Source organism: Tachypleus tridentatus, chromosome 5 (assembly GCF_004210375.1).
Source record: "Tachypleus tridentatus isolate NWPU-2018 chromosome 5, ASM421037v1, whole genome shotgun sequence".
NCBI lineage: Eukaryota > Metazoa > Arthropoda > Merostomata > Xiphosura > Limulidae > Tachypleus > Tachypleus tridentatus.
In genome coordinates, this window is record NC_134829.1 from 32,810,521 (window position 1) to 32,822,220 (window position 11,700).

The 11,700-nt window shown below is 29.6% G+C and overlaps 1 protein-coding gene across 1 annotated transcript; it reads right to left on the minus strand.

The window, feature by feature from the left end:
* Nucleotides 1–3,931: 3,931 nt before the first annotated feature.
* LOC143250868 (uncharacterized) lies at nucleotides 3,932–11,112 on the minus strand. The gene is made up of 4 exons (XM_076501990.1): nucleotides 10,663–11,112; nucleotides 9,239–9,402; nucleotides 7,503–7,668; nucleotides 3,932–5,162 (listed from the first exon to the last, which is right to left on the minus strand). The coding sequence occupies exons 1-4, from the start codon at nucleotides 11,006–11,008 to the stop codon at nucleotides 4,114–4,116; spliced, it is 1,725 nt and encodes a 574-aa protein (XP_076358105.1). The 5' UTR covers nucleotides 11,009–11,112; the 3' UTR covers nucleotides 3,932–4,113.
* Nucleotides 11,113–11,700: the final 588 nt, after the last annotated feature.

Here is an 11,700-nt window from a genome sequence, read left to right on the forward strand (position 1 = left end):
ATTGTTAATATCATTGTAGTTCGAGTCGACCCATCTCCACTTGTCCATTTCACTTTAACATTTGTATTAACACCAATTAATTGACATTTTTCTTTTCCGTAGCACACAGAAGAAGTGCTGCGACATATCTCAACCGTGTTTTTATAATAAAAGTAAAGTAAAACATATTTCATTAATACAAGTGGAAGAAAAAATTATTCTCGTGAATATACCTAACAATGAAACGAAAAATCATAATTTTACATATAATATATATATTTATTATTATATTATATATAATATTAGCTCCGTCACCTGTCTTACCCGTCTTTATATCACAATAGATGTAAAATAACATAGATTGTTATCACACAAAGCTAAAGCGTTTTGTAAAAGTTGCAGTTACGCTATAAACAAATATAAAAACTATCCCGAATTTCCCTTTGTTATGCACTGTTTAAAACAATTAAAGTAAAATGCAATTGCTGATGTTATTAAATTTATGACAATTTCACTCTTTAAAAGCGATATAAATCACACCTCACTGGCTCTCAGTTAATTTCTATAAAACCAGACAGCTGGTGATTGGTTACCTGAAATTCAAATAAATGGTCATTCAGCTAATACTCGTAAATGAGCGGTGGAATATTTTATATTATGTCTTTACGGTTTGTGACATTTCACATCAGTGTGGCGTAATCTCATTGTGAAAAAGATCAAATTAGCATCGATGTTACATTTTTAAAACTGATGTGTTAATCACTCCCTGATAACGTTGTTTACTTTTCTAAATAGCTATTTTCAGGGTATCTTTGATGTCTGAGATCACTTGACGGATTGGGGTCTTAAATATAAAGTTCTAAAGCTATCTTGCAGGCTTCAGTTATGGGGATTTCTGTAAAGAGGGTGATTACATCAAAACTGGCCATTAAGGCTTTATGATTTAGTTGATTAAGAATATAATTAAAGTTAAAAGAGTCTTTGAAAAAGGGGCTGGCTGATGTTACATATTTAGAAAATGCTCAAGCTATATATTTACCGAAGTTGTAGTTAAATGATTCATAGGTCGACATTATTGGTCGTAGGGGAGAATCGGGTTTGTTAGGTTTGGGGGTGTAGTATAGTTGTGGTGTGTGTGAGTCGGTCTTTCGTAGGAAAGAATAAATGTTTTCTGAGATTGTGTTGGTTTTTTCATTTGTAGTAGTATTTTGTTTGATTGGTTTTCATGTGTTTTTGTTGGATTTGTATTTAGTAGTTTAAATTTGTTTGTATCTGATAAGATATTGTTCATTTTTTGAATGTATTAATTTGTGTTCATTATAACTACAAAATTGCCTTTATCTGCTTTTAGAATTTTGATATTGTTGTCGTGTTTTAAGTTGTTTATAGAATTAATATCTTTTTGTGTGAGGTTGTTTTTTAGTTTTCTTTTCTGTGAAATTATGTTGATAGTTTTGTGTGAAAATTCTTTGAAAAGGTTGTTTAAGATACTGTTTTGAGGTATTTTGGGGAAATAGATGTTTTCAGTTTCACCTGGAAAGATAGGTTGTCGATGGAATTATTATCGAAGTTGTCTTCTTTCTGGTGGTTGGTTTCCATTGTTTTGTTGGTGTTTTCAGTTTCTGTAGAGTGGATCACCAGTCTTCTAGCTAGATCTTCCAGGCAGGCTTTCATTTCGATGGGTGGAATATTTCTAGGTGTTACTGCGAATTTGAGTTCTTTGTTGGGTAGATGTATTTCTTCATTGCTTAATTTTCGGTCGGATCTGTTAATTACAAGGTTTGTTGGCGGTTCGTCGTGTTGGAGTATTGTTGTTGTTGGCATCTTAATTTATTCTGTTTTTTGTTGTGGCGGAACTTCTTTTCCCTGTCGTTCTTACTATTGAGTTAATTGATGTTGCGTTGTATGAGTCCATAAATGTCTGGTTGAATGCAGCAGGCCAGTTGATATTCTAGATTCATTTTTTTGTTTCTGTAGGTCATTTAGTTCTTTATATTTCGAGTTTAACATAACTTTTAGTGTGTTTTTTCTGTAAATTATGGATAATGTTTGTACACTGGTTAAAATTCTTTGATAGTTTTATCTGCACAAAATTAGGGATTAGTTTTTCCTTTCTTCACTGTTGAATGAAATAAATGTAATTTCTTCTATTGATGATTTGTTGATTTAAGTTTCTTAGTTTCGTTAGGATTGCACGAGCGTGTACGGTTAACAATGGCGTAATGTAGGTAAGTTCAGGCATATGGAGTTTAAACAGATAACACAGTACACAACGAAACACAAAAGACCACCACATTTAGTAATTTTATGTTATGTATTATGAATATAAGCCCATACAACTTATCAATCTGCTGCTTCCTCAGTTCTAAATAAACAAACACGTTTTGTTTTACCATGTCAACAGTTATATCATTTTTAGTGTGACACTTTATTGCGATAACTGTGTTAAATCAGAAAATATACATCTATGCATTTCGAATGATACTGTGGTTGGTGTATAACACAATATTTAAGACGTTTTATTGAAGGTTTTGTCATAGAATGCACATGTTGATTTATGTAACAAATATAATGTGATTGGAATATTATTCTTCATTAGTGTGATACAATGATTTGTTAAGATTATTCAATCACTAAATAAATAAATACTCAAGTTATATCTCGTATATGACTGTTAACTTCAGTTCTCGGAATTGTTTCTCAGTTCCAGCTTATACTTACTCAGTAGAATAATGTAAGAACAAGTAATTTGTTCAAACAAAATCTGCACTTTGAAATTATTCTGGTCTTAATACTCTTACATTTAATAGAAGATATTTGAAAGCAAAGTTGTAGCTAGGCCTCAAAGGGCCTGGGAGGCTCAAACATTTTTGCTTCTTCCTATTACATATTTTATCACATTTCAGAACATTTTCCCTCAATCACAACAATAACTTTCAATTAAATTACTAAGTATATAATTATGATGTCTCAAGGTCACAAACATGTTGTAATATTTTTACACGGATAAATGTTATATATTGCAACCTTTATTCGACTTCACCAGAGGTAGTTTAGTCAAATAGGCAATCCAGAAACATATACAACTAACATGACTTAAACATTTAAATATGTAACTGCAAATGTGGGATAACCAACTTTCTTTGTTTCATCAGTACTTTTCAACAGTTCTCTTGGTTTTGTTTCAACCTTAAAAACAAGTGATGAATCTAAGCCAATTTTGGCAACAAAACACTTTGTTATTAAAAAATTGTGCTTGGAACTGTATTTCTGTTTCCTTGTTTTTCTCTTCTGGCAATGTTAAACTTATTCTCAGCTTAACAGTCCTAAATCTACTTTTTCGTATTTAATCCATTTTTGAATCTTAAAATTATTTTAGTCTAATTACTAAATAACATTTTCGAAAAAGCTAAAGCACGTTATTTTTATTGGACAAATATATCTGAAGTTGGTCATATTCAGATTATATCTACCTTTGCATAAAATTTGATTATGTTCTGATAGCTCATTATGTACTTAATCTCTATTAATTACTGAAAACAAATCAGTAAATTCAAGTTGTTCAACTAAGATAAGCATGGATCTTTGCCATTGGAACACAAGTCAATCATAATTTATAAAATGATACAAACTTATGTATTTTTTGTCACATTACTGTTAGATATAGATTTATAGTATTAAATTTGACCAAATATTTTTCTGTAATTGTTTCATCACCTTAATTATTGCAACAAGCTATATTTATTTGTTATTAATCAGAAAGCTACACAAGGGGTTATCTGTAATGTGTCAAACCACAGGTATCAAAATATATTTTTCTCTACAAGTGGGTTTTCTCGTCATCACTGATACATATATACGTTTCTTATAATGCAAGTTTATACGTTGTTAACTTTTGTTTATAAAATGTGTCATGGTGATATTTTCTGGTGTTTAGTTTTCCAACTGTATATTACCAAACAATATTAATTTTATTTCCTAATATTTACAAATCCTATTTAGAAATTCTATGCAATGGAACAATGTTATTGTTAACACAGTCACTATTTGGAGTGAACAACTTTTAGAGTTGTAACTGTATACATATATTAGTTCCTTGCAGGAAGTGATGTGTAAAACAATTTTCTTAATATATCACTCCTGCAGGTCTCGAACGTGTGTCATTTGATGACGCCTTAAATTACCTTTCTGTGTAAAACGTTTTTCACAAGTGTCACATTTGAATGGTCTCCCTCCTGTATGTAATAACTGATGCATTACCTGATGCTTCTTTAAGCTTACCTCTTGTGTGAAGCTAATTCCACATACACTGCAAGTGGCAGAACATTCACCCATGTGCACAAACCGATGTTCCCTCAGACGTCCAAGCAGCACAAATCCTTTACCACAAATATCACATGTAAATGGTCTCTTTGTAGAATGCTGCCACTTATGCCTCTCTAAGTAATTTTTAAGAGCAAAACTTTCTCCACAAACATCACAGTTAAATGGTTTTTCTCCAGTATGTAACAGCTGATGTTGTTTCAAGACATTTCTTTCTCTAAACCTTTTATCACAGAGATCACATGCAAAGGGTCTCTCTCCTGTGTGAATCATTTGATGTCTTTTCAAATCATTTCTTCTTGTGAAACATTCACTACAAACATTACACCTGTATGGTCTTTCACCTGTGTGAATCAAATTGTGTTGTTTTAAGTATCTACACTGTGTAAATCTTTTACCACAGACTTCACAACAGAATGGTCTCTCTCCTGTATGAATTAGCTGATGTTGTTTTAGGTGATTATTTTGAGTAAACTTCTTTCCACAAACATCACAAATAAATCGACTGTCTCCACTGTGAATAACTTGATGTTCCCGTAAGTGATCTTTTCTGGTAAATTTTTTATCACAGGTATCACATCTAAATGGCTTTGTTCCAGCATGCTGGAACTTGTGCTTTTTTAAACTTCTGTTTTGCTTAAAACTTTTCCCACAAACATCACATTTGAACTCTTTTTTTTTTTTATGTGTTAACATGTGTTGCTGAAGACTACTGGAGTTATCTGATGAATAATTACAGTTATGACAGTCATGTTTCTCACTTTTAGAATTTTCTGACTTGTGGAATTTTTTATGTCTTCGTAAAACCTTTTCCGATTCAAAATATTTTCCACATTCATCACACACGTGTCTTTTGGAAGCTAAAAGAAAGAAGACAAAACTAAGACAATATAATAATAATTATATTAAGTCTAAGTTTCTTTATCAAAACAATTAGTAATTATTTTCCGTAAGTCTGGAAATAAAAAAAATTAAGGTTATTTGACTTTTAAAACAAAGGCTGTTCAGTTGTTAAGAAAAAATAATAATTCAGAGAGTGCTATTCAATGTTTTAAATATTTAGTTTATCTTTTAGAGTTACATTCACAATTTATTTAAATAACTTGACACCAAAACATAGTTTGTAAGTCAAATGCTAATATTGTGCAAGTTGTGATTCTTTAATTTAAAAGGTAAATACTTAAATAAGTTATCAGTTTTCATTTCTATGTGTAATATGACACCTCTGCTCTGAATTCTCCACTTTAAGCTTTTTGTCTTCACTTACATAGGTTTCAGAGAGTTCATCAACTAGATACACCAGCTACAGATACTGACAGGTTAAAGTCCCACGTTTTTATATTCCAAGATATCAATATATCTGTTAGACTCACCACATAAATTCCTCCCAACTCTTCAAGCTTTTGTAAGTACTTATTCATTCATGCCTACTTGTATGTATTTATAACTAATAGAAAGGGCAATTTGTGGAGTACACAATTATTATGTGTTTATGTAAATTAATTTTGGTAAAAGGCACTATATCCCAAGGAAGCTTACTAAGTGAAGACTGAAGTCAATGCTCTGATAAGAACAGAAATTGTTTAAACTTTTTTAACAATTCAGTCAGTGTCAAATAAATTATAATAGGTTCATGGCATTCTGTCTTACTGCTTATATTTTAAAATACACATTTGAAAGTTACAAGAATTTTTATATTCATTTAGGATATTCTAGTGGTCATGTAAATGAAATAAGAAAAACTGTAAAATGAAGAAATTATTTTATTTTTAGCATGAAAATCACCTTGGACTTAGACTATTAAGAGTTTGAGTTAGTCTAACTTAAGTAAATTCAAGAACAAATTTTTCATGGAATTATTTTATTAAAATTCATTTAGGATATTCTAGTGGTCATGTAAATGAAATAAGAAAAACTGTAAAATGAAGAAATTATTTTATTTTTAGCATGAAAATCACCTTGGACTTAGACTATTAAGAGTTTGAGTTAGTCTAACTTAAGTAAATTCAAGAACAAATTTTTCATGGAATTATTTTATTAAAATTCTGTTTTAGTTTACTATATATTTGTAATGTTTACTAAAGGTTTACCAATTTTGTGATGATACGTTAAGTATAAATAATTATAAGTGTGCTTCACCAACTTGTAAAAGGCATTCACTCCACAACAATTGTTATTTGGACAAATAGCCTATATAGTGTTCCAATCACTATTGTAGTTGTTGTATCTCAGCCTGCCTGAAAAGCTATAGATTGAGCAATACATATCATAAAGAATGAATATGACAAACATAGTGTTGTCGAAATACTATTACAGACATTCCCAGAACTTGACTAAAATTATTTCATGGATATTGTTATAAAAGAAAATATTGTATAATATTGTAAAGTTTTGATGACTTATTGAGGTGATATTTAAATTACTCTTTCCAGGAAAAATCAAAGACATCTCTACACAGATAGTGCTGCCACCTGTCTGATTACCTATCCATTATTTTGAAACAAAACAACTTAATTCTCTGAAAGAGAAATTACGCTCTAACAAATATAAATTATTAACTTAAAACAAAAAAAAAACACTTTAAATTCAGATTACTTCAACTAACATATTATTAAACCAAACTTTTTACTGCAGGTTACAAGTGCATAAATTATGATAAGTGACCAATTCAGCAAAAGCATTATTAATAAGAGCCCCTACTCTTGGTTACAGAATTGTTACTCAAATTTAGCTGCAGGTGATGGAAAAAGTATGAGGAACAAGTCACTGGTAATTAAACACTAAATGAAAATAATCATTTCATACAGAGAACACTACTAAATGATTGAAAAGTGTTTGAAAAGAAAGCCAAGAGTGATAAACCAATATGAAATATTTTTCTTTTTACTCAACTTTTCATGGTGTTTGTCTTAAACTGTGAGATATGAATATGATATGAAAAAGGAAAATATATAAAATATTTATTTAACATTTATAATTTAGTAAATATTATTAACCTACTCAAACAGATAAAATGTCTATAAAAAGCATTGAAAGTCTGGTTTGTTTACATGTTAAAGTGAAGTGCAGTATTACTGGTAATACATTTTTCTTTGTGGAATATATGTGAATGCTGGTCTACCAAAAGGTAAATGTACTAATTTAATACTGTCACATAATGTATTTCTGTAATTTCATGTGGACTGAAATACAACACTTACATGTACTAGTGCTAACTTTAGTATCCAAATCACTTGCTGCTTGTTTCAACTCCTCGTTTTCTACAGTGATGATGCTTTCTTGTTTTACTTTCTTATCACAGTTTTCTTCACTTTCACTTGAAGATGACAAACTTGGAATTTCCTTCTTCATTTTGATTATTTCTAGCTATAATAAGAGAAGTTATTACAAGAAGAACAGGTTTGAACAAACAATGAGATTATGCTCCCAATAATATATACATCAACATCTGATGCAGCTGTTTATAAACGGAACACAAACACCAAGTCTGGATTTTAATTCTCACAATTACCAAAATATTTATATATTTTCCCAATGCATATATAAATCAAGGAAGTGCATTAACTGTGCAGCCTGTATTAACACACAATATTTATGCAGCTTCTTAAAGTTTTATTTCCTTTTGAATTGGGAAATTTATAACTTTATTATGCAAAACTAATTATCAATATAAATAAGATTCTATTTCATGTTAAGCCTATGTAATATGAAAGTAACATATCACTTGTTAAAAAAAAAAAGCATTTAATGTAAAGCAAGAAGTAATTGTATGTTAATTACAGCCAATGAAAAGTTAATGTTGCACCTCATATTTAAATCAGTATAAATGCTATGTGCCATTTTCTGTATAAACAGAATTATACCTACTAATTATTTTGTGTAATATTACAATGATAAATGTGCTGTTATTTACATAAAAAAGTTTTATAACTTTAATCATTCAAAATTCTTAGATGATATTAAGTAAATTTTATTTTATTTATTAAACACTTTAAAAAGGATTCAAATTACAATGCCTCAAAATACAGAAGATAATCAATGACAATGACTGGCTATTTTATGATTCCCATGAAACACATATGTAGAACATTTCATTTATTTGTAAATGTAAAATACACTCAACACATAACTGTTTGAGTATTGTAAATATAGGGATGTAATGACAGTATGATTATTCTGAAAGACAATGGTAGAAACATGGATCCCTCTGACACTTGGAAAAACTACATTCAACTCCTGGTGAAGGATCAATTGAAACTATTAGCATGTAACAACTGAATGATAGATTTCTTCAACAATTAACTCAGTATTTGACTGTCTTTTTCCATATCACTGGAATAACATTACAAATACTATATGATATATAAACATTTTTTGTTCTAGGGATTTGGTCCTTAGAATTTTTTAACATCAAGTAACATCCAGAACAAACATAAATATGTTTATTGATCATATCTACTTATATTTACAGATAAAAGTACAAATTAGAATATTATTAAAGATCAAAACAATGTTGATTTATTGGTAAACTGCATTATCTAACCTTACACCAAGTTACATGTGTTGTTATCATAAAGTGTCACATCTAACAATGATCCATATCAGAAACATAAACACTTTCACACTTTTTAACCATCACATGTGGATTGAGGAGAAACTACAGCCACTTTCATCAAGTAAAATCTGTTTTACACCAATAACTGTTACTCAAAAAAAAGGAAAAGCCCCAGAGTGCAGTCTCAAATATAAAAAAGCCTTAAGACTATAATTGATCTCATTATAGTTATGAGATTATAGTTATTATAACTTGAATAATACAATTCATCCTTTTTCTAAACCTTCCAGTGTGACAATTGTAACTAATTAGTAAAGTTTTAGAACTTGAGTTAAAACCAATGAAACAAAATTTCTCTTCTTCTGACAGTCAACCATGTACCTTTGGTGTTTTAACAGTTTCAGTAACATGTTTGTCTGGAGTAATATAAATGTTATTCTCAAGCTGTTTCCTTCTTTCATTTCTAGATTCAGACTTGCAAGACAGAGAGGTTCCTTCCAAAGCAGGTTCTGGAAGACTTACATGTAACAACTCTTCTCTTGTGTCTGAAGTGGGGAAAAAAAATATCTATAATGCAGTATTCTGTAATATAGCTAGTGACAACAGATGATGTACACCTACTACCTCAGATAAAGTACACTTCAAGATATGCAATTAATTTTGTAAATAAAAAAACAAAACAAAAAACTTTAAAAACAAAAATGGAATTACATACAAAATTCTGTAAATACTGTATTACATTTAATTTAAGGTTGATAATAATCTACTGTAAGATCCATATCTTGGTTTTTTTGTTATTTACATCAACTATAAAGTAATAAATTGAATCAAAATACCTTGGGTAAGCCATGTAACAAACAGGAGAGGAAAAAAAAACTTAAAACAACCAAAAAATTAATAAATGAAATTTAATGATTGCTTCCAAAACTGAATAACATCAAGACAGTGCTGAAAAACATTAACTTATTAAGTAAGCATTTTCATTTCATGAGTTGTAGAGTAGTATTAACATTAATTAATTTATATTGAATAATGATGTTGTAACAGTTACTGTCCATTACAAATAACAAGTTTTGAAGAAATACATGTTAACCACAGAATGACAGCATATTAAGCACATAATGTAAAATATAAAGATAATAAAAATAACTAAATGCAATTTTAGTTTACAAGTATATACATATTAAAATTGTGTGTAAAGCATTAGTTTCGTATGTTTCTTTCATGCAAGAAGTTTAATAGAATAATTGTGTGAAAAGGTAGTTAACATTTCTCATAAGCAGCCTCAGCTATAGCCTACCATCCAGTTGTAACAGAACACACAGCCATAAGAAAGAAAGGGGTTGAGATTTTTTTTGGATTCTGTTGATATTCAGAAGAATCTAGACTTCTGGACTAAGAGTCTATTTACTCATTAAATCTGATGCTGTCACTACTCTACACTAATAAACACTAAGAAAAAACTAAATTCCCTTGTTGTCTATAAATTTGACATGCATTTTATATAATTTGATGAAATATTTAGAAACACTATACAACATACTCTACAAAATTCTCACTTATCAGCTAAATATTCAAAGTACTTTTTGAGGAACCATGGGCAATATTTTGCACACTAAAACTTGGAAAACTCTGCCCTGAAATGTAAAGAGCTCCAACTATATTGTCTGTCAGAATACTGAGGCTAACGTATAAGACTTCTTTAATATATTTCGCTACTACTGCTAACCAAAAATAATTTTTTTAAGTAGTTATAATAATAATTTATTTAATTTACAGGAAACTTGAATTAAAAACAAACTTACCCGCAAATGCTATTACTTTAGCTGGATATATTCTTATATCCTCGTCATTTTCAGAAATTTTATCATCCACTTGGAAACGTACTTCAGGCTTTAGAAATCCTAGCTCACTCATCTCTACACATTCTTCATTTTTTATGTTATTTTCAATATTAACATTACTTACAATACTGTTCTCATTAATCTGAATAGGCTTAGAGTAGCAGTTTTCTTTACCGACCCACTTCACATTAACAATTACATTATTATCAATTAACGGACTTTTTTCTTTTTCATAACCAATAAGAGAAGTACTATGGCATATCTCAATTGTGTTTTTGTGGTAAAGATAAAGTAATACATATTTCATTATTACGTGAGAAATGGAAATTTAATTTCTTAGAAATCCTAACAAAAAATCGAAAAATGATAACACTATCCATTATATAACGCGCCATCTATATAACGCTAATCCTTTGTTGATATTTATCCTAAGTTATATTACAATACATAGAACTTGTAATTTAAAAAAATACTCGTTAAAATACTACCAAACAGTTTAAAACAAAGGTATCTCGAAAGTCACAGTCCAAAATAAATAATATACAACGCTGCACGCGTCTGACAAATTGTAGTTGCTAATATGCTGCTCTAATGGTTCTGTTATTTCAGAAAAACATTCTATAAACGTCTTATAATACAACGTAAAATCAACTTTGGACTTCTTTTGTTTTGGTTTGAATCGGGTTATCATTGCCTAGATTTTAGCAAGATATGTTGACACTCCATCTATACTTTTGACATTTCGAGAAACTCTTCAGGTCTACATTATAGAACATTTCAATGGTTTCGGTTTGAGACCTTGTTATCATAAATGCTCAAATGCCGCAAACAGATTTTCTAACATATGCAAGAAAATACCAAAATATCGTTACATAAATTAGGCATCACTAAAACGTAAACGGTATACTAGAGAAACCGAATAAATGGACACGAAATTTTCACAAGCTTTCTTGAGTACTGAAAGCAAGTTCTAGCGTTGTTGTAATCTTTTTGCGCGAT